We start from the raw sequence: 21,642 nt of genomic DNA on the forward strand, positions 1-21,642 counted from the left end.
CTAACACGCTCTCAACACACCTCCCATACACTCAACACATACCCACACACCTATTTAGCCCAGAAGGTATTCGCCATGTGCATCGTCTGCTTGAAGACCGCATAGCATGATCATGGAGGATCCAGCCCATCCACTCCTCCATTTCTTGTCTTTTAACTGTTCCACTTGTGCCTGATTCAAATAGAAGAGAATATCTACTCAACTCCTGAAAGCTCAGGAGCAAACCTCACTCGGATCCGCAATGGCCTCAGGCACTCCAAAGGACCCACGGTTGCGCTCAAAGACCAGCGTCGCGCCCTCACCACCGCTGTCTTTGTCATCTTCAACATCGACCACCACAAGAGCACACTCAGGCCCGACACCCTCCCCCTCCTCCTCCGCATACGCCGTATCTCACCTAGCCAGCACACCCCCAACTTCAGCAACATCACCCGCAAGCAGCAGCTCTCATAACACTCAGGCCTCGAGCAACTATCGTCCAAGGGACGATCGACGACCACGAGACGACCACCGAACTCGAGATGACCGGCGACCTCGAGAAGACGAGCGTAACCGCGAGGAGTATTCACACAGAAGACATAGTTCGTCCTACGGTTATGAATCCAGCACCAGCACTGGGGGTATCTCTTCCTCAAGATACGAGGCATCTGCATCTACAGGATCAGAGAGACCCACCTCTTCATACAGACGTGAGCCTCCTCCGGATCCGCGCCGTGAGAAGGACCCCCGATACCGCGACCCTCCAGTATTGACATCAATATCTGCGTCAACCCAAAGCGCCTACCACCGCGGCAGGAGCCCGACTCGCTATGCAGGCCATAGGCCCAACGCCCGAGATACAACTTCGGAGATTTCGTCATCTACAACTGAGGAACAGGCACCATCTCCAGGAACGAGATACAGGAATCCGTTTGCGAGATCACTGACAGCGAATGCACTTGCGCCTGGAATTGCAACGACATCTGCCACAGTACCGGCATCACCAGTGACAACAAAGTATCCATCAGCACTGAGCACAGTACCACCATCAGCAATGAAGCCGACGGCTCCTGTCGAAGTGCAGACGTCAAGAAGATCGATGTCATCCGCCGCCTCTGGCCTGTCTGCTGTACCCAACGGAGCTGTTAAGTATACTGCCCATGAAGAGCGAAGGCGGGACCCTAGTCGACACCGAAGCAAGAGCAGGGTAAGAAGTAAGAGCAGAGAGAGAGAACAGGACCGAGACCGAGAACGAGACCGAGAACGAGAGAAGGAACGTGGGCGAGGCAGGAGTCGTTCGAGGGCGCCGAGCAAGGACCGCGGCCGATCCAAGAGCAGAGCTCGCAGCAAGAGCCGTGCCAGGAGTCGAAGCAGGCCTGTGAGACAAGTCATCAGTATGGGCGATTACTCCAACAAGCGACACAGGTCCAGATCTAGGCATCGTTACGCTGACAGCGACAGCGACAACATTACGGCCAGCGATAGCTACAGTGGCTCCAGCGGAAGTGACAGTGACGATGACCGATACAGTTCGAGACCGCATGGACATCGACACAGAAAGAAACGACGTTACGCCTACAGCTCGTCGGAGAGTAGCAGGAGTGACCTTGACACCTCTGAGGAGAGTGACGATAGCGCACTGAATAGCGACGTTCCATTGGCACAGCACCGATCCAATCTACGGCCCTCCTCTCACGCTGTCCCTGATTCTGATCCATCGACTCGACTCAACGGCCCTCTGAAGGATATCATGACCAAGGTAAGTTGAGGATGCATGGATCTTATCTAAGAACACCACGTACATAGTGTCATTGGCTCCAGCATCTTTTTGTGGCTCTGTCCTTTGCTGAATTTTTTTATATTCTTTAGATGAACAACCTGACAGAAAAATGCACAAGGCGTGCAGACAAGCTGAGCAAGACGGTCAAGAAGCTGAAGGTCACCCAACGGAGATACAACGTCGAGATGAAGGAGTTGGAGAAGGAAATCGGGATGCAAAGGTCGTCAGCACCCGGTCCAGAGGCCCCGCAGATCATGTATGCAGGCGCCATACCGGTACCCGGCGCGCCTCGATCTCGCACCAACTCGGTTCAATCAGAGGTTATTGCATCAGGTTTTCAAGCCAGCGGACGAGCTTTAAGCGGAGTGCCAGTGCCCCCGTCTCTCAGACCTGTACCTCTGAACACTCAGCACAAGTCGGACAACGACCTGCAAGTGGCATCAAGCAGTACGGGGAACAGCAGTAATAGCGGCATGGTGACAATCCGGGTACCGCAAATCCCCGACCCGGCAGTGCACATGGCGTTCCCTCATCCCCGTGCAGTTGGATACAAGCGAGTTTTCGAAAGGAGCACATATGATCTTCCGGTTGCGAACAGGCCAACAATCGCTGTTCTTTCGATTCTGAAAAAGAATGTCGTTGAGCGAGCCTTTGGGACCAAAAGGCCCAAACCCATGGCCCTCAATCCATTTTCCCATCAAACCCAGTTCGACGGCATTGCAGCGACATGCTCTCTGGACGGGTAAGTTAGGGCCGCCTTTAGGATAGCTTTCTTGGGGTATAGGCTTTGTGCAAGAATGAGTGATTGATTTCTAACACACTGCGATTGTTCTCTGGGATGTTGCGACGAAATAGTAATATCCACTTTTGGGATATCAATACGCAGCGGTTGCTGTTGGCGGTGCCAGCGGGTGTGAACCGAGTGATCCCATATGCGGAAGCCCTCACTTGGGTGTCTGAGAATACAATCGTAGCAGTTAGCCACCTGAAAAAGGGATCCGCATGGCCACATCCGCCCTTGGAGGCTGCAGCAACCACGGAGCCGACGCTACTGTCACTTCCCGAAACTCAGACGAACCTCATCAAGATTTATTTTAATAAGGAGGGGAAGCTGAACTGTAGAGTCTTCAGTATTACGTCCGCACCGCACTCGAAACTGATCGGCAATGTTACGGCGGTCATGCGGGAAAATCATTCCCTTTCGTATATCACATCGGGCGAAGATAGGAAGTTGGTAAAATACGGTGAAATGCCATATGGAATAGGCCACTAATGCTGACGCGTTTTATGAACTCTAATTCATGTTCCGCGCCCCTTCTTCTTACTGTTGATGGATATAGTATCATTGGATGTTTAAGCCAGCGCCGGCAGAAGAGGAGGCTGCATTTGAGCCAGAAGGCTTGAATATGATCCACCAGCTCCACTCCAACATCGTCATGAGTACTGTGTATTCTTATTATTCGAAGGCTCTTTACTCAGGAGGACAGGACGGCAAGTACATCAGTTTCGACATCGAGCATAGCAGGAAGATCAGGGAGTTGAAGCTCGGACCAGTATCTTATATCCTGCAGAACCCTGTCGACCCAAGGATCAACGCTGTCGTGTAAATTAGCTGTGATTTTCTGGCATCGCATTGTGGAAGATATTATGAAATCTTCACATACTCATGGAGCTGTCTTTGATCTTTGCATAACAATAGGTTGTTAGCCAAATCACAGCAGTACCATCTTGTGGATGAGCGCACGAACCAGTCAGTCTTAACGATGAGCTGCGACCAGGGTAGCGCCAAGACCTCGAAACTCTCCGCTCCCTCATGGCATCCCGAAGGTGGCCTGTTATGTTCCGGTAGCAATGAAGACGGCCAGATCAATATTTGGGATGTGCGCTGGAATTGGATACGATACGACTATACGCGACGACCCGGATCAGGAGTCGTCACTGGAGACGTTGACTTTGATACCGTCGTTACGTCTGGACACCGGGCCCCAAGACATCCGATCTTTAACCGACTGCCACGGAGAAGCTATGCTCGGGACACGACAGCCGGACCGAGTCAGGTCTTGGATTTTGGGGGAAAAAGAGTTGTCCAGGCTTGCTTCCATCCCACCAAGAATACGATGATGGTCTTGAAGGCTGACAGCAGCCTCACCTTTGCGTAAGTCTGGACGTCTTTTATTGTTATTGTTGTTATTGTTACTGGGGTCGCGTCCAGGAAGTGCACTGATAGTCTCAACCTAATAACTAACTAACGGTTCATATTTCATCATCACGTTTATAGGGAGTACACTATGCGGAGCGACCCAATCACGGCTTGAACATCTTGAACGTCTTGAACATACACACGGGCTATTGCAGTATTCAACGACGAAAAGATTTTTTTTTTTTTTGTATTTGACAGGGCCATGAACAAATGTACTATGGTATTTTCTCGATGAGAACCCCTTTTAGCCGATTGAATGGGCTTCCTCAATTGAAGTTCAGTCGCACTTCATCCATGTAAACGGACCATCGACTGGGAAATTTAGTCGGTCGAACTTTACATCTCGTTAATAAAACAACTAAAACTCACCCGCACCATACTAGGGGTGTGCTACTAGAACATTTTATTATGCTACTGTACCAATCGCTTCGTGGCGCGATTATTATGGAATACTATTGTACAAGTGATCAAAGAAATGAAAGAGGAGATGCAGAAGATAAGAAAAATACAAGGGCAGATAAAAAAAAACGAGCGAGCCGTTCAAGCAAAGCCAATCACAAAGGCGGTGATGCAGATGGCAAGGACAAAGGAGCCAATGGACCAAATGAGATTAATTCTCTTCCAACGCAGATCCAGTTCGTATCGCAGCACCTTGCGGTTGTGTTCCATCCGCAGCTCAAACAAGGAAGAAGCATGGTCTTCTGCAGACCAAGGACCATGTCTGTCAAACTCACGGAAAGACGGCATTGGGATGTGGATTGTGCTGATGTTGTTGTTGCCCCCCAGTACCAAGGTTGAGCCTTCACGATCAGTTTCCTGAGAAATTCGGACAATTTGAAGCGTGGCTACTGTAGCCGACTCATCCTTAGAAGTCGTCTTGATGGATGCGATCCTTGCGCCCGCAGCCTTCAACTGCCGCTGCAGCCATTGAACCATCGGGTGCTCCCGCAGGTCGCTCGTCTGTGCCTCGACATCGTCGTCGCTGCCGGCATGAGCACGCTCCGAGGCCGTGAGGTTGTCGGGATGCTCAATGCTCGGGTATATGCTTCCTATCCACCACAAGATCGGGCAAAGATGTCCCAACAAGAAAAAGAAAGGTCCAGGCACGATTCCCTCCTGGTCACGAAAGATCCAGTACCGGTCGCCCTTCTCACGACGAATTGGCGGCAAAGGTTTGGTCTCCAAGGGAGAGACATGGAGGGGCCATGGGTCGAAACTCGTGCGGTTAGTCCGGATCCGACCTGTAATTTCCTCCAGCACGATCTCAAGGTCACGACTCGTATTTGTGCTCGAAATTCCTGAGGGCTTTCCTGCGAGGTCTGGGTTGTCTTCTCTACCAGGGACAAGTTCGCGGACATAGGGCGCCGGTTTTTGCTGGACGCGGATGACGACGGATGTGTTGAGACTAGTCAGCGGGCTAGTGCTGCTCGGCATCAGACCTCGCGGGTAGATCGGCGTTGTTGTCGACGTGATAATAGATGCATGGGAAGAGATATGGCGAGTGTCGACGTCTGACGTTGACGGGAAGATGGTGACCGACACCTCCTCCGCGGAAACCCCTGCAGCACTATTGTGGTCTTCGTCCTTGAGCTTGTCCTTGTGGTTGGACTCGCTGTAGATAGTGAAATTATTGGCCGGATGATTACGATAACAAAAAGGGGTATTATTATGTGAAGCATGCTGATTATGAAAGCGGCCGCGAGAGCTGTTCCCATGAGAAAGGCTCATATCCTGTTGTTGTCCTCTGTTGGTGGTCGAGACCCTGAAGCCCAGAGCCGAAGTGCAGGGCGAGGCGCGATTGGAGGGCGACAGGGCTTCCATATCCTCGTGAGGATGATGGGTATGTGCAGTCGAGCAGCGGGAAATGGTCGCTGAAGAGGGGATGTAGTGAAGCGACGCCGAGGGAGAGGGCAGTGGAGGTGCATGGCCATCCTGGGCCGAGGACAGCATCAGCGCAGGTCCAAACGTTGGCGTCTTGAAGGGTGTTGGGGCCACCAGTGGCGCCCTGTGTCCTACAGGAGCACGCTCCCTCGAAGGAGGCGGAGGCAGCGACCCAGGGAAATAGTGCGCAATTAGACTGCGGGGACTCTTTGGGGGTAATGGGGGCAGTGGCGGCGACGGCGGTGTCGGTGGAAGTGAGGTCGTCGACTGCTCCAGCTGTTTTTGTTGGCCGGTTGTAGCTGTGGAACTCGGAGCTGAGGCCTGGGCGATCAGGTCGTCGGCGCCAGCCGCCCTCGCGTGCGATTGCTGGCATGCCTCAAAGGTTTTAGGAACGAGTTTCTTACTGGACGACGTTGTCTCAGCGAGGCTGCGATTGTGCCTGTGGCCTGTGCTCCGATTGGAATCAGGTACAGGAGCAGGAACAGGATAAGACTCTATCCGTCCATCACTATTGACGGTCCCACGTCTAGACTTTTGCTGACGAGGTTTTGAGCGCGACCTTGAACGGTGTCTCTTTCCTTCTGCTGACGATGTTGTTGTTGCTGCCGGTGTTGTTGTTGGGGACTGAGGCTGGTATTTAAGCAGGCTGGCAGTGAGTTGATACTCGAAACTAGAGGGTGAGATGGTGAAAATAGGCCGGTCAGCCTCTTTAGGAGCGAAGGCGCGTCCTTTTGTTGTTGGGGCTGGAGCAGAGACAGAGGCAGAGGCAGAGGCAGACCTTAGACGGGTCTTTTTAGTGATGGGAACAATGTTCCCGATTGGCGAGGCAAGTGTGCGAAAAGTTGTGGTGGCTGTTATTGCGGAAGGAGGTATAGTAACAGAGGCTAAGGTTGAGGACATGTTCGTAGCTGGAGTGAAGGGTGTGAAGGGCGAGGAAGGCGAAGTGGGAGTGATTGGGGTGGCGAGGGCGACGAGGGTAGGAGCGGTTGAAGACGAAGAGGTGTTATTATTGTTGGCATCGTCGTTGTTGCCAATGGTGTTGGACGACAACGGCTCGTGGAAGAGCGAAGACGCGGCAGAGGAGGGGTTAGTGGAGGGCGGAGTGATGGTAGAGAGGAAGGAGGATCTATTCCCGAGGAGGTCCTGGACAGCCTGCTGGCGCCTGGCCTCGAGATATAGCTGCCCGTCACGGTCTCTGTCCATGAGATGACGCTCCATGCTCGTCCGTGGTTCTATGTCCATGGCCGCACCCATATTCACGCTCTCACACTCTCTCGTTCAACGCAACGCACACTATTTCTTTCTTCTTGATGTAAGATTGATGTAGATATGTAAGGGGGTTGTTGTTGTTTGCCGAGGATGCTGCTGAATGGTGCAGGGAGGGAAGGGATGATATGCTGTATGCCCAATTGAAAGAAGGATGGGTATGTTGAGGGTGAAGTGCGAGCGAAGAAGGAAGCGCTTATGGTATGGCTGTGTTCATTACAACCGAAGAACGAGGATGAGAATCGGAAGGTGAAAGGTGATGAGCGATGAGTGATGAGAAAAGAAAGAGAGCGAGGGAGGTGGTATTGTTTTATTAGTGGCAATCGTGGCGGGAAGAGAAAGGAGGGAAGGAGGCGGGGGGAGGGGAAAGCAGAGGGGAGGAAAAAAAGGACCTGTGCCTGTGCTTGAATAAGAACGAAAAAGCACCGTAGACCATCCGAAGCAGACCATTCATTCTCTAATCCAATCCAATCCAGATGGGTCCCATGGTAAGTAAAGTGAACTAAAGTAAAGCACAAAGCAAAGCATGAAATGCTATGCGTGCAACCAGCCAATGCAGCCATTACAACCAAACACGCACACCTTTCGATTTTCCTTAGTAACCAAGTGTTCTTCCTTCTAAGCTCTCTCTTAGACTGAACGCCTTTCCTCCTCCAGCCCTGGCCCTCACCCTCTTATTCTCTGGTGAAAACTAGTCTTCATCCGACCCCCAGTGTTTCGAGTTAGACAGCAAGAACACCACCTCTCCCCTGGACTACTTTTTGTTGAGGAATTTGTAGTCTATGTATCTTTGTGTCTATGTGTGTGAATTGAGAGCTATACGCTCATCTACACTCAGAAGTAATCAACTCTCCTTACATTCAATCACACAAAAAATGGATATGTAGATGGAGAGAGGATTGTCTTTTTTGTGATGCAATGTCCCAGAGTGTGCTCAGTCCTAGTCTACTTGGGGAGGAACCGAGAGCTTCAACGGATGGGCTTTGCCTCACAAAACAAAAAAATCGTCGTCGTTTTTAAAATAAAATAAGAAAATTCCCCACATCCTTCACACTTTACCTCCTGGATTACACACTCGTAGTAGAGCTATACCTCCGCAACACAAAGATGCATGATCGAAAACAGACCAAACTCCAGGCACCATCAACTAAACTCATGGGCCATTTTTAATGAATAATCACAGCCATTCACAAATGAACGCTTTGAGCCATGTTCTGCCAGAACTGATGACAGAGACGGCATGCAATCTGCACATGCAAAACAATAGCAATATCTGATGGTACTATCATCATGGCTCCCACACACAACACCTATTAAAAAAATACAAATTCTCATCCATTGATAGTCTACTGCCAATTGCTCGGGAGCCCGGATGGAAAAACTCATTTAATTATAACTGATGGCAAGAGCGGATGGCGACTTGTAGATCAGGAGCTGAGCGAACAGCAAGCGACCGAGCGAGTGAACTCACAAAGTGAATAAGGACAGACCAGCTCCGTATACTTTGCGTTATGTTGCTCGACACGAACAAAATAAATTTATTTACGTCCGTGGCAACCTTCCCGCCAGGGCGGAATTTGAAGAGCCTGTTCATTATCCTCAAACAGCGCCTTCAGCTGGCGGGAATATGGACCCTTAAGCTTGCTTTCAAATTCCCCTGCCCTAGGCGGGTATGCCGAGGGTCTCAGATCGAGGGCGTCATATATATATATTACATGCCAGAGAAAATCGTTATTGCCAACATTGGAATACTATTATGACACGCCAGTTTATTGCATTAGTGTGCTAGCGTGTCTACAAGGCGGGTGTTGCTCGTGTCTCAAGACGTGCTCGCATCTTTTCGATCTCTCGTTCAAGGCTATCACCAAAGAAGAAAAAAGCCTGTCAATCTCAGTATTTGGCATAGAAAAAAAAAAGAAAAAAAAATAGAAGCAATAAACGGACGCGTAAGAAAGACATAGAGTACGTACCGGACAGCTTTCTCTTTATTCTCCAGCGAGTCCCTATCGGCCTTGCGCTTCGCAATCGTCAGATTGTTCTCCGACATCACCTGCAATGACAAGAAAAAGCATTATTAGCAAACCAAGTGGAGTATAACAAACGAATCACGATACTGCGGATGACACTTACAAGCTCTTCCACGCGTTGCCGCAGCGCTTTGATCTTTTGCTCCATCTTGGCTGCATCGTCATCTTGACGCGTCTTCAGCTTGTCTCTCTCCAGTAGCTGATGCTGCAGGTCCCGGACCATTCTCTCGGATCGACGCTGTACCCTCAAGGCCTCCTGTCTATTCCTGATCTCCGCGTCGAGCTGTGCTGTCTTCTCGTCCAGCTTCTGTTGGAAATGGCTAACAGACCGTGGTCCGTTGGTCTGATTGGCTGCCTCAAGATCTGCAATCCGGAGACCCAGCTCCGACACATGCTTCTCCAGTGCCACCTATAAAAACAAGAGTAAAAAAGCGCAGTAGGGTAAATCACGTTAGCTTTCTTCAAACAAAAGGGAAATAAAAGGCCGAACAACGCGACGTGAAACGAACCTTGGCGCGCATATTTTCTTCGTTGGAGGCTCTCTCCTTGGCCAGCTCGCTCTCTGCCTCAACAACAGCCAGTTCTGCTTTCCGCAGCTTCTCGTTGCAGACCGTCACCAGATATTGCTGCTCCTCTAAGCGCTCGCGAAGATCACCAGCCTCTTGATCCAGCGCCATTTTAATCCTCTCTGCGGTTTGCTTGTTCTGCGTCACAGTATGGAACTGCTCGCCTACATCATCCAGACGTTGCTCCAGTCCACGCTTGATCTTCTCCAGAGCCGACCTCGCAGCCTGTGCCTCGTCCAGTGCTGCCCTGTACTCGCGTACCTGTGAAAGCAAGTTGACAATCTGGACCTGCTGGTCGTCCTGCGTCGCAAGCGCATCCTGGTAATTCTGAGACAGGTCATTAAACTTCGTCTCCAGTCGCTCCTTGTCCTTCTTCCAGGACTGGTTGTTCCTCAGCTCTTGTTCGAATCGGTTGGTCACCTCCTCCAGATCCGCAGACAGCAGCCTGTTGGTCTCACGCATCTTTTGGATGTTGGCCCTTTCAAGCTCAATCTCTGTCACCAGCTGGCGAAGCTCCTTCTGATACTTGCGTTTGATCGTCTCCAAGACCTGCTCGCTCTCCTCCATCTCTTTGCGATGCTTCTCACGCTCAGACGTCAGCTCCTCATCCAGGCGACGGCGTGCCATGCTCAAGTCGGCGTTCGTGATCAGATCCTCCTCGACGCTGTCCTCCAGCTCTCGCATCTGCTGTTGGTATGTCGCCGCCCTTTCTTCAGCCACCTTACGTTCCGCAATGGCTTCCTGGAGCGACTCCTCCAAGTCCTTGAGCTGCATTCGAACAAAGCCCTCCGTCTTCTCAGCCTTCAACCGACCCAGTTCTGCAGCCTCCAGTTTTGTCAGGGTGCTATCCGCCTTGGCCTTGTAAATCTGAAGTGACTCCTGCAGTTCACTCATCTTGGCAGCTTCAGCCTCGGATTTAATCTGGAGGTCTTGGAGCTCGGCTGCCAGACGTCGCTTGAAGGCAGCCTCCTCATTCTTGGCCAGGATCTCGGCCTCGAGCTGTGCCTTGAGGTCGTCCAGGTCCACCTGCAGCGACTTGCGTTGTTTCTCCAGGTTTTGAATCTCGCCTAGCTTATCCTCCAACTCCAACTGAGCGAGCCTCTGCGCTGCAACTGCAGCCTTACGCGACTCTTCCAGTCCCTGGAGTTGATCCTCCATCTCCCCCCTGATCTTGCTTGTCAGGTACTCCATCTCCGAAGAGTTACCCTTCTTGGCCGCAGCCATCATCTCTCTCGTATCGGCTTCCTCGTCCACCAATTCCTGCAAGCGCTGGATCTCTCGTTCCTGCTTGCGAATCTTTTCAACCAGATTGGCTTTCGAGTCATCTCCACCATCAAGCTCCTGACGAAGACTCTCAATTTCAGCAGTCATTTGCTTGTTAGCCCTATCCAGGGTCTCTTTCTCGTCCAGGATTGCCTCGAGTTCGCTCTGAATAGCATTCGACTTGCGCTCGTGTCTCGACGACAACTCTTCAAAGTTCTTGCGGAGCCTCTCCTCAGCCTCAAGTCGAGTCTGGTACTCACGAAGGGTCGTCTCTAGCTTCTTCTTGGTCCTCTCCATGTCCGTCTTGGATTTGGTCGACGTGTCACGGTTCAAACTGAGGTCATCAATCAGCTCCTTCTGTTTCTTGTTCGTCTTGGTGAGTTCATTAATGGTCGCCACATGCTCAGTCACTTGCTGGCCCAGCTCATCGATCTCGATCAGAAGGATCTTCTTCGTTTCCTGGTACTGCTCCTCCTTGGCTTCCATGTCTGCGGCTAATGCCCTGCGAGAATCGGCCAGCTGCTCCTCAAATCGGCGCTTGAGCTCCTCGGCTGCATAGCGTAGGCTCTTCTCTTCTTCGTACTTGGTCTCAAGTTCCTGGATCTGGGCCTCCATCTTGCGCTTCAGTTTCTCGACCTCATGTGCGCTCTTTCCGCTGGTACCGAACTCGTTGATCAGCGATCCCAGCTCCTTCTCCAGCTCTGCCTTGGATCGGGAGAGACTGGTGATCTGCTGGTTCTTGGACTCGAGATCCAGGTTAAGACTGTCGAGGTTGGTTTGCAGCTTTCTGGCCGTGGACTCTGCCAACTCTCGATGATGGCGCTCGACCTGGGTTTGCTCCTTGACCTGGGAAAGCTGGATCTCTGTGGCCTTGGCTACCTTCTCGGCGGCTCGGGTCGCAGCATGATCACGGTCAAGTTCGATTCGCAGGTCCTCGACCTCGGAGGTTAGACGAGCCTTGCTCTTCTCGATATTACTGTTGGTCAACATGAGCTCGTCATTGCGGGCCTGCAACTCTGCCACAGTCTTCTCTAGGCGTCGCTTGGCCTCCTCGAGCTCAGTAGCGCGTTCCAGTGTCTCGCTCTGGTACTTGAACTTGAACTCATCGAGCTCGGCAGCCTGAGTCGAGGTCTTGCGCGCAAACTCTGCCTTACACAGTTCATCATCCTCACGCTGACGACGCAGGTCCTCCAACTCCATCTCGAGCTCCCGTCGACCGCTCTCAGCCTGCTTCCGGCGCTGGGCCTCCTCCTCAAGTTCCTCTCTGAGAATGTCAATCTGCTTCTGATTCGAGGCTTTGTCTCGCTCGAGACGAGCCAGACGCTCGTTCGTGTCGTCGTTTCTCGAGTTGGCTGTGCTCAGCTGACGTAAGTAACTCTCCTTGGTGAGGCGCTCCTGGTCCAGTGCACTCTCCAGTTCGGCTTCACGGCTCCTAGAGGTCTGCAACTCATTGTTGGTCTGCTTGAGTGACCTTTGGTAGGTCTCTACGACTTGCATGTTGCGCTCGACTTGACTCTGGATTTCCGCAAGCTGCTTCTCATAAGAGTTCTTGATCGTTACAGCGGCTGTATGTTCCTGAGACAACTCGTCCAGTTCTAGACGGTACTGTTCGCCTTGGGCAGCCAACTTCTTGCGGCCTTCCTCCAGTTCAGACTGCAGCGAATCAATCTCCTCTTTGAGCCTGAGCATCTCGGTCTCGCGCATACGTTGAAGTTCTGTGTGCTTGGTTTCTTCGTCGCCCTTAGCTTCCAGAGTCCGCTTGGTCTCCTCGAGCTGCTCCTCCAGTCTGGCCTTGACCTTCTCCATTCGATTGAACTCGTGCCTTTCAGCCTCGAGCTCCTCCTCGTTCTGCTGAAGCTTGAGAAGTAGATCTCGACGTAACTTCTCCCCGCCAGTCTTTTCACGATCCAATTCCGCTTCCAGGGCAGTGAGGCGATTGGATTTGTCCTGGATTTGCTTTTCTTGGTTGGTGCAGGTCCTTCCAAGTTCGAGGGCTTGCTCCTTGACCTGTTTCAGTTCAGCCTCTGCTGTCATGTGCTTGTTCTTGAACGCCAGCTTCTCGCTCTCGACGGTCTCGATCTTGCTTTCCAGTTCTTCGATTGTATTCTTGAGTCGTATGCGCACGCGCTCCAGCTCGAGATCCTTCTCGTCCACCTCTTTGTGAAGCTCCTCCAAGCGGACTTCGAGAGCATGTTTCTCGGCTTCCAGCTTGCGGACAGCGACAGAGTCCGTATCGCGGGCTGTTTGGACATGTCTGAGTTCAATCTCCTTGGACGATCGCTCCTTCTCCAATCTCTCGATCGCTTCGACTTGTTCCACGACCTTTTCCTCAAGGTGGCGTGCTTGAAGCGTGGCCTCGGCCTTGGCCATTGTCAGTTCTTCGAGCTGGGATTCTGTCTGCGCCAGCTCCTGCTCGATTTCGCGAACACGATCCTCCAGTTGCGAAGCTCTGGCTTGCGTACGGATGAGAATCTGCTCGTTATCGATCGACAGATTGCGTTCTGTCTCCAGTAGCTCCTCGAGTCTCGCCTTTTCGGCTTCATAAGCTCGACTGGCCTCCTCGAGTTTCAATCTCGCCTGTGTTTCCTGCTCCTGCTTCTCTCCCAAGATGCGAACCTTCTCCTGATTCTCGCGCAGCTCCTCAGCGACTCGGGTGACGTTCAGAAGGGGCTTGATGCGGACGTACATCTTCCACCAAGACCATTCTCGAAGTTGGACGTACACACGGGCGTTACGCTGAATAATCTTTATGGCTTTAGCGCGGTCAATCTTTTGGTTCAGGTGACGACGAGCAAGATATCCTCGGCAAACAGCCTGGCACTTGGTAAAGATCTGAGAGAGCTTTTGATCTCGAATATCCTCCAGTTCCGCCAGCTTTGTTTAAACAGACAAGTAGTTATATCCAAGTTAATAATCAAGAGTTATCTCACGAACGACCAAATGCTCCGAGATCAATATAAACAAAAAAAAAAAAAAACCTACTACTCCAGAGCGGAAAAAGACTTTGCTGGTTCCGACTCGATATTGGGACTTGTCCATCTGAAGCGCTTCCAAGAGTGTTTGGGCTGCGACGCGACCATCCATGTATCCGCTGGGAATCACGCCTGGTGGGGATAGGATCTCATAGCGCTGTTTGAACTCTGCAAACAAAATCCTATTGGGGAATCCAGCCCGACAAATACGAATGCCCTCGAGAACACCGTTACAGCGCAGCTGGTCAAGAACCAAGGGCACGTTGATCTTTCCAGCCTTCTTTTCCTCATTGGGCAAGATACAGCGCACGAAGTGTGGTCTGGTCTCATATAGATGATCCATCAGAGACCGCAGCTGCTCCTTGTGTCTCTGGGCGACGGTGCGGAAGGCTCCTTTCTTGGCTCTGTTCCTGACAGTAAAGTCCTCTTCTTCGACCAAATAGTCCGAGAACAGCGAGGCCAGGTATTTTTCACTGGAGTGGGCCAAAAGTCTGGTGATGTTCTCGTTCAAGGGGTCCTTGTTCTTGTCCAACCATCCTTCGGTCCTGTATTCAACCTTTCCAGCATAGTGATGCAGGATGAAGCCTTCTTGAAACCGAGGTGCTTCATACTTGTCGGACTTGCCCTTCCAAAGAGTGGTCAGCTTGGTTAAGAAGGATTTGTCCGTTCCCTTTGGCACGACACACTCTTCGTCTAGGCAGGACAAGATTCCGATGGGCTAAGAATTTTAAAGGATAGTGAGTTTCTTGTTAATGTGCATCCTATTTTGATCTTTTTATTATTATGTCATAAAAAAAAAAAAAAAAAAAAAAGACTTACGTTGGAGTCTTCGATTAGTTGAATTGTAGGTTGCAGGTCCTGACCAAAATCGACATATTGCCACTCAATATTCTCGCGTTTGTACTCATCCTGTTCAAGGATGAACATGTGGTGGTTGAAGAATTGCTGCAGTTTCTCGTTGGTGTAGTTGATACAGAGCTGCTCAAAGCTGTTGACCTGTTTCATTAGAGGGGTCGAGCGTCAGCAACTAGGCCTAAACATACAACTCGTACCATCTTCATTTGCCACATCGCCTTACCTCAAAGATTTCAAATCCAGCTATATCGAGCACGCCAATGAAGGTCGTGAACTTCTTGCCGGGGGTATCGATCGCGTGGTTGATCCGTGCGATAATTGAGTCGAACATGCGTTCGTAAAGCGCTGTAGAGAGGGCCTCGACAGAGTTGAGGACTTGTTGATCTGTCCTTGCTTGAACCACCCATTCGCGACCGGCCTTAACCTTGGGCTTCAGGAGTCCCTTTACAAAATCGGAGAGTGGGATTCCCAAGACGTGACAAACCTTTTCTGCTACGGAGGTATCCTTGATCTGTGCCTGGTCGGACCGATCCTGGGTCACAGAGATATTGCCGAGGTGCAGGATGGCAGCAATGACACGAAACAGATTATGTTGCTCTTGTTTCGTGAAGCCCATCACATCCATAGATTCCTAAACATAGCGGCCGGTGCAATATTCAGAGTCATGTTAGGGAATTTAAATAGCCGCAGAAAAAAAAAAGTTTCCAATGAGAATTACGACACTCAGTGACCATACCAAGAGTAATTTAAAGTCCTCGCCATCATCAACGCCAGCAATGATATGGTTCGAGTTCTTGACGTAGCCATAGTCATTTAAGGTGCCGTCGAGCAGGAGCGATTCTAAATGACCATGGGGGGAGCAGATTTAGATTTGTACGAGTAAGCGTGCGAATTCATCAGTTAATGACAGTGCGGCAAGAACCCGGCGGCAACATACTCTTGGTATCGGCAGGGGCTCCTGCCATTAGCTGGTAGAAGATATGGTAGTTTCGCTCCTGGGGCGTCTGGTAGGTGACACGCGACTTTTCAAAGAGATAGCGCTCGATGTTGCCGCCTGCGATATGGCCGGCCGACGTGAACTCGATCCGAATGAACTTTCCCTGTGTTGATATAATGCAGTGATTGGGTCAAATTCTTATTCCTGGCACTGCAAATGTGATTCAGGGGCTCCTTTGATTTCCAAAGGACTTACGAAACGCGACGAGTTGTTGTTGCGGATGGTTTGCGCATTTCCGAAGGACTCCAGGATGGGATTCGCCTGCAGGATCTGTTGCTCCAGTCTGCCGATCTTGTTGTTCTTGTCTGAGGCGATGGATGCGAGGTACTGGATGACCTTCTTTGTGTTCTCTGTCTTGCCTGCGCCAGATTCACCCCTTGGAATGATATCAGCCGTATAAAATACAAGTGCCCCTTTAGTCAGATGGACACAGACAGATCATGCGCACTGCAGCAACCATGTCGTATGACAATAGCAACAGCAACAGCAACAGCAACAGGAACTAACAAGCAAACGACCCGTCTACAAATAAAGGAAATAGCCCTGCGTCCTTACGTGATAAGAATTGACTGGTTGTCACGGTCTTGAAGCATATCATGGTAGGCAGAGTCTGTCACCGCAAAGATATGGGGCGCCATTTCGTGCCTCTTCTTGTGTTTGTATGCGGCAACGACTTCATCGGTGTAGATTCCCAGTTTGCGGTATGGATTGACTGCTACCAAGAACAGCCCGGAGTATGTCTATTACATCAATTGTTGTCAAAAATTGCAACAGAACGGTTCTTGTCTTCATTTCTCAGCATCACAGTAGAGATGACCATTGACTTACATAAATGAGATTGGAATGGTACCGCAGACGCAGGTTATGAACCACGGAGGCCTCGTTCAGGTAGGTGAGGTCGGCCATGTCCTCAACCTTGTCGAACTTTGGCGGGTTCATCTTGCCTGTGAGATTGATGTTAACGGTTTTGACCTGCAGGCCGTAAAATAAGTAATTGGGGAACATTTTGGTTAACAACTTTCGCACGATATTGCCAATGCCTTCCACTGCAAACATGCGCCGATGAATAATATACGCACCAGTCCATTATTCAGGTGCACCTGGACCTGGTCGCCTTCCTCCTTGGCGATCCATCCGGCAATGTATCCCTCCTCCTTGTCCTCGACCCAGACCCACTTCTTCTCGTTGAATGCCGCCTGAGCGACCGCGTCGACGACCACGCCGCGATAAGTGACAGGGGACCGTGGAGCAAATAGGTCCTCCATAAGGGTTTACTGCCAGTGCTAATTGGTATGCTCAATAGTCTTGATGAGATCCGTGCCCGCAGGTCTGTCTGTCCGTCTGTGTGCCTGTCTGTCTGTCCGTCTGATTGCTCGTTCGTTCGGTCGTTCGTTATCCTCGTTGCTTTGATGGGCGAAGGGAGGTAGTAATGGTGTGAGGTAGTCTTTTGTTTCGATTTGATGGACTTTGAATTATGTTCCTGTATTTTTCCACAGCCAACAGCAGCTGTGGGAAATAGGGGACCAAGAAAAGAAGGGTGAGAGGGTAGGGGTGGTATGAAGAGAAGGAGAAGAGAGAGGGAAAGAAAGCGCGATAGACACAAAAGGACTAAAGTAGGCGGAGTGGAATATCAGGAGAGAAAAAAAAAAAAAAGAAAAAAAAGGACGGAAACAGACGGTGCTCAAGGCCGCAGTGTCCCGTCAGGTGGAACGTGGAATCGAATGACAGTGGTGTTGCCAAAGGTATTGTTGCCAGCAATTCAATTGAGCGCATGGGCTGCCACAAAAGGAGGGGTGCAGAAAGTGAGCGAAATAGGGGCGGAAAATGGAGGTGGTGGTGTCCCCCCACCTCCGATGTTGTCATCCATCGCCTTCATATTACATTACAACACATCTGCACAGTAGAGCCTCATCAGGAACCGCCCGGTAGGTTACCCCTGAAAAAACTAAAAATCGGCCCTGAGGCTGGAGGAAATGACCATGCTCGTCATCGAGAACAGACGAGGGCGGATGTCAGAAGCTTAATTCCGCTCCCCTTCAGAAACTCAGCTGGTCTGCAGCTGGCTACTGGAATGGAGGTCTGTGTAAACCAAGACATGTCCCGAATAAACCGAGCCAATTTGCTGTCCCGTCCAGATGTTCTCCTGTAGCTGTGCGAATAGGCGTTCGACTACAATAATCCGTATCGATTTGCCACTAATCCTGCACCTTACGTCAAAGTGGGCCTCCTCGTCTCCGGCAAGGACGAGTTGATCAGGACTTCCACCACCGCCAATCATCCTTCGCCTTGAACCTGCCATGCTGTCGCTAATCAGGGCGACTTCAAGACACACACCGTCGCTCCAACGGCTGTGTTCTATTCATCCGATTAATGCCTCCGCCCTCAACAGGCGAATGCTCGTCTGCAAAGGTCCCAGGGACTCCCGATCACGAGCACTGCATCACACCCCAAGGGCTGCTTCCTCCGCTGAGGGATCCTCTCCCGACTCGTCGGCTTCGTCCTCGCCTTCGCCCTCTGGAGAATCATCCGCCCCAGCTAAGGACACACCCTCCAGTACACCGGATTCGAACAGCAAAAGCAGCAACAGCAACAGCAACAACGACCGCAACAGTAGTACCATCGAGACACCTTCGGTTAGCACCTCCCGTCAGAGCACATCGACTTCATCCTCCACGAAACGGAGAGCTAAAAGTAGTAGAGGCGCTAACAAGACCACCGACAAGACCCATCTTACCACTGATCCAGTATCCAGAGTCTATGTACCATCGATTCCGCAGTCATTCCTGGAAACAAACTACTACCCAGTCTCGTCCAACACTCACGACATTGCTGCGATCCCCTACCACATACACAAAAGTGTCCTGGATGAGGTCTTGAACACAGTGGCGTCCTGCCTTCTCGTGCCCGATGGACCGCAGGCACATATTCAGAGGATGCCAGCTCGGCACAACAACATCCTTATCAGTTCGCCATCCCAAGGATCTTCGCGTATGCTGGAGACGATCACAATGGCCACAGCAAAGAAAATCGGCGCCGATCTGATTGTCATCGATATGCAGGATCTCATGGAACTCACAACAGAGATTTTTAACAGCAAGGGCACTGGTAAGCGATTGCTTACTGTCGTTTCAAGGCAAAAGGAAATGGGTCATGGCGACGTCCCCATTTTTTACAAATGATAACCATGTATCGCCTAATTTAATAGGTAATCCATGGCCTGTTGACCACTTGTCCCGGGGATTCAATCCATTTGTCTCAGCGCCAGTTCCACTAGAGTACATGGAGGATATGATTGACGAATCGGATGATGATTTCGACGACGACACGGACGATGGTGACGACGACGACAACGATCGGGATCGTGCCGCTGTCATGGTCGACTCCCGTTTCTTTACACCAAAGCGAGACGGACGGAATGGTTTCGCCTCAGCATCATCCAGTCTCTCACTCAAGGAAAAATTCGAGAGATTCTGGACAGCACTCTTACTAGCAGAACCAATGCCCTCGACTTCATCGACAGGATCATCACACCTGCCCGCACGAGAAAAGTCTCTACCTAAAGTTCTTTATCTCAAGGATATCGCGAATGTAATCCTCACACCATTTGGAGCCATGCTACTCCCTTCCCTCACAAGTGCTGTGCTCACTCTTCGCAAAGCCGGGCATAACGTTATGTTCGTCGCAGGACATTCGCCTTCGCTGCACTCGGTGCGGAGCCAATACGAGGACGAAACTATGGACGAAAATAAAGGCAGCGCGGGAACAACCAATATGGATACCGAGGCCTCCTCCAACACACCATTGACCACCATTTTACAGAAATTGCGCTCTCCGCATGATCAAGACCACCCGTTGAACAATTTGGCATATGGCCACATATCGCTGGCCTCATTGACATACGACTCTTTTCCAGGAGCGACCCAAAGCCTTCATCATATCTCTATCCCGCCCTTCCTGCCACCCTCTGGCGCACTATCAGCAGGAGTGTCAAACCCTGTAGATCAGGAAATGCAGTCGCGTTACGCTCAGGAAAACGCGCAGTTGTTGAGGCAGGACAAGGCGGACAGAATCAGACAGATCAACTGCAGGAACTTGCACGCAGTATTACATTTCAGAGGCGGTCACCTTGCGGACTCTGATTCTCCGTCAAGTATTTTCGGGTCACTCAAAGGAGTTGATTCTGAGGTCTGGGGCTATGGGAGGGTGTTTCGTATCATTTCAAATGCATTAGGATCGCTGTATCTGGACGAGAAGGAACAGCGGGGATCCGTGGCGAGACGGGGCGTCATCTCGAACAGCCATGTCGAGAACGCCTTGGAGACCTACAGCCAGAATGTGAAGCTTCGCAAGCTCATCTCCTCGGATCTTAACGCAAAGACAAAGCCGCTAAAGCCTCAATTCCGTATTGAGGAATGTGATCGGTATGAGCGTAAACTGCTTGGCAGCATTGTCGACCCAGGTATGTTACTATCTTCTTATTCGCGCCTGTCTAATTTGCCAGTGTCCTGACACTATACAATACTTACACACCTCAATGACTCTTTATCTTACCAGACAAGATTAAGACCACATTCAAAAACACCATTATTCCGTCAGAGACAATTCAAACCCTGCAGACAATGATCACGCTACCTCTAGTTCGGCCACAATTCTTCTCGTATGGTCTCCTTCGGGATGAATTTATCTCTGGATTGCTACTTTTTGGCCCCCCCGGAACCGGAAAGACATTGTTAGCCAAGGCAGTTGCCAAAGAATCTGGAGCCAAAATGTTGGAAATCAAAGCCTCAGACATCTTTGACATGTATGTGGGCGAAGGCGAGAAAAATGTGTCTGCTGTCTTCAGTCTTGCTCGGAAGCTTTCGCCATGTGTCATATTTCTGGACGAGGTGGATTCGATCTTCCGCGCCCGTGGATCCAGCGGCGGTGGAGGCGCTGGTGGCGGAGGAGGCAACTCGAGTCAACGCGAGATCCTGAACCAGTTCATGGTTGAGTGGGACGGACTGAGGTCGAGCGGACAGAATCAAGGCATTGTGGTGATGGCGTCAACGAACCGGCCATTCGAGCTCGATGATGCGGTGCTTAGGAGATTGCCACGGCGGATTCTAGTTGACTTGCCTTCGGAGGAAGCGCGAGAACAGATCCTGCGGGTCTATTTAGGGCAAGAGCAACTCGAAGAAGGGGTCGACATTAAGGAACTTGCCAAAAAGACCGCGTTTTTTTCGGGCAGCGATCTCAAGAACCTGTGCGTGTCTGCAGCATTGGCATCTGTGCGCGAAAATGTGCAGAACGAGCTGAGAGATCTCCATTCTGTGGAGAAACCCTTGACCGAAGAAAACGCTGTGCCCAAGGACAGCAAGGACAAGATGTTGGATTTAACGCCGCTGCTGGATCAATATAAACGGGAAACTCTCTCGTCCTCTCCTACCTTTTCGTCTACAATATCGGCTATAAGTTCCGCGGCTGCGACCGAAGTACCGTCGCCGTACGCGCGGGCTATTAAGCAGGAGCATCTTGACCAAGCGCTGAAGCAGATTACACCGTCGTGTTCCGAGAACATGAACAGCCTGACGGAGCTGAGAAAGTGGGATGGCCTGTACGGTGATGGCGGGAAAGGTAGACGCAAGGCAGTCAATGGAATCGGATTTGAAGTTGAACCTTCATCGACGGGTGGTAGGGCTAAAACATAGACCAAGGCACATAGACCTCCTTCAACTTTTTTTTCACAATATCGTATCCAGAATAGCCCCATCCCTCACTCCTCAAGATGATCGCGGCTCGACGGTTGGAAGCGGAGTCAGCCAGTCTGGCCCTGGCTTGTTTGTTATGTCAATGGATTGCAATAGATCCTTTACTGCA

General features: G+C 51.0%; 5 protein-coding genes across 5 annotated transcripts; 2 read left to right on the forward strand and 3 right to left on the reverse strand.

Moving 5' to 3' along the window:
* Positions 1 to 105: 105 nt before the first annotated feature.
* Positions 106 to 4,343, forward strand: BC939DRAFT_442143 (uncharacterized protein). The gene is made up of 6 exons (XM_051554339.1): positions 106 to 1,738; positions 1,849 to 2,501; positions 2,615 to 2,993; positions 3,100 to 3,362; positions 3,459 to 3,914; positions 4,038 to 4,343. The coding sequence occupies exons 1-6, from the start codon at positions 242 to 244 to the stop codon at positions 4,072 to 4,074; spliced, it is 3,285 nt and encodes a 1,094-aa protein (XP_051415230.1). The 5' UTR covers positions 106 to 241; the 3' UTR covers positions 4,075 to 4,343.
* Positions 4,344 to 7,496, reverse strand: BC939DRAFT_442144 (uncharacterized protein). Its single transcript, XM_051554340.1, has one exon. The coding sequence runs from the start codon at positions 7,092 to 7,094 to the stop codon at positions 4,500 to 4,502; it is 2,595 nt and encodes an 864-aa protein (XP_051415231.1). The 5' UTR covers positions 7,095 to 7,496; the 3' UTR covers positions 4,344 to 4,499.
* Positions 7,497 to 9,072: 1,576 nt separating this feature from the next.
* On the reverse strand, positions 9,073 to 9,696 carry BC939DRAFT_383378 (uncharacterized protein; the record flags this gene model as incomplete). The annotated part of the gene is made up of 3 exons (XM_051551777.1): positions 9,073 to 9,156; positions 9,237 to 9,542; positions 9,643 to 9,696. Coding segments are annotated over 3 exons (444 nt in total), but the record flags the coding sequence as incomplete, so codon positions are not given.
* Positions 9,697 to 15,569: 5,873 nt separating this feature from the next.
* BC939DRAFT_37136 (P-loop containing nucleoside triphosphate hydrolase protein) lies at positions 15,570 to 17,196 on the reverse strand. Its single transcript, XM_051551676.1, has 5 exons — positions 16,866 to 17,196; positions 16,615 to 16,758; positions 16,342 to 16,526; positions 15,727 to 16,162; positions 15,570 to 15,629 (listed from the first exon to the last, which is right to left on the reverse strand). Exons 1-4 carry the CDS (start codon positions 17,049 to 17,051, stop codon positions 15,925 to 15,927), a joined length of 753 nt encoding a protein of 250 aa, XP_051415233.1. The 5' UTR covers positions 17,052 to 17,196; the 3' UTR covers positions 15,570 to 15,629; positions 15,727 to 15,924.
* A 578-nt stretch (positions 17,197 to 17,774) lies between these two features.
* On the forward strand, positions 17,775 to 21,151 carry BC939DRAFT_486261 (uncharacterized protein; the record flags this gene model as incomplete). Its single annotated transcript, XM_051559327.1, has 3 exons — positions 17,775 to 18,891; positions 18,992 to 20,245; positions 20,341 to 21,151. Coding segments are annotated over exons 1-3 (2,871 nt in total), but the record flags the coding sequence as incomplete, so codon positions are not given.
* Positions 21,152 to 21,642: the final 491 nt, after the last annotated feature.

The sequence above is a fragment of the Gamsiella multidivaricata genome (genome assembly GCF_025024155.1).
Source record: "Gamsiella multidivaricata strain RSA 2152 chromosome Unknown BC939scaffold_12, whole genome shotgun sequence".
Classification (NCBI taxonomy): Eukaryota; Fungi; Mortierellomycota; class Mortierellomycetes; order Mortierellales; family Mortierellaceae; genus Gamsiella; species Gamsiella multidivaricata.

Excerpts from the sequence above, each read along its gene's own strand:
- BC939DRAFT_37136 (XM_051551676.1), bottom strand. The coding sequence starts at position 17,051 with ATGGAGGACCTATTTGCTCCACGGTCCCCTGTCACTTATCGCGGCGTG. Across the intron at positions 16,759-16,865 it reads TGCACCTGAATAATGGACTG|GTCAAAACCGTTAACATCAA; the intron begins GTGCGTATATTA and ends TACGGCCTGCAG. Across the intron at positions 16,163-16,341 it reads AACCAGTCAATTCTTATCAC|GGGTGAATCTGGCGCAGGCA; the intron begins GTAAGGACGCAG and ends TATCATTCCAAG.
- BC939DRAFT_442144 (XM_051554340.1), bottom strand. The coding sequence starts at position 7,094 with ATGGGTGCGGCCATGGACATAGAACCACGGACGAGCATGGAGCGTCAT.
- BC939DRAFT_442143 (XM_051554339.1), top strand. The coding sequence starts at position 242 with ATGGCCTCAGGCACTCCAAAGGACCCACGGTTGCGCTCAAAGACCAGC. Across the intron at positions 2,502-2,614 it reads GCGACATGCTCTCTGGACGG|TAATATCCACTTTTGGGATA; the intron begins GTAAGTTAGGGC and ends GCGACGAAATAG. Across the intron at positions 3,915-4,037 it reads GACAGCAGCCTCACCTTTGC|GGAGTACACTATGCGGAGCG; the intron begins GTAAGTCTGGAC and ends TCACGTTTATAG.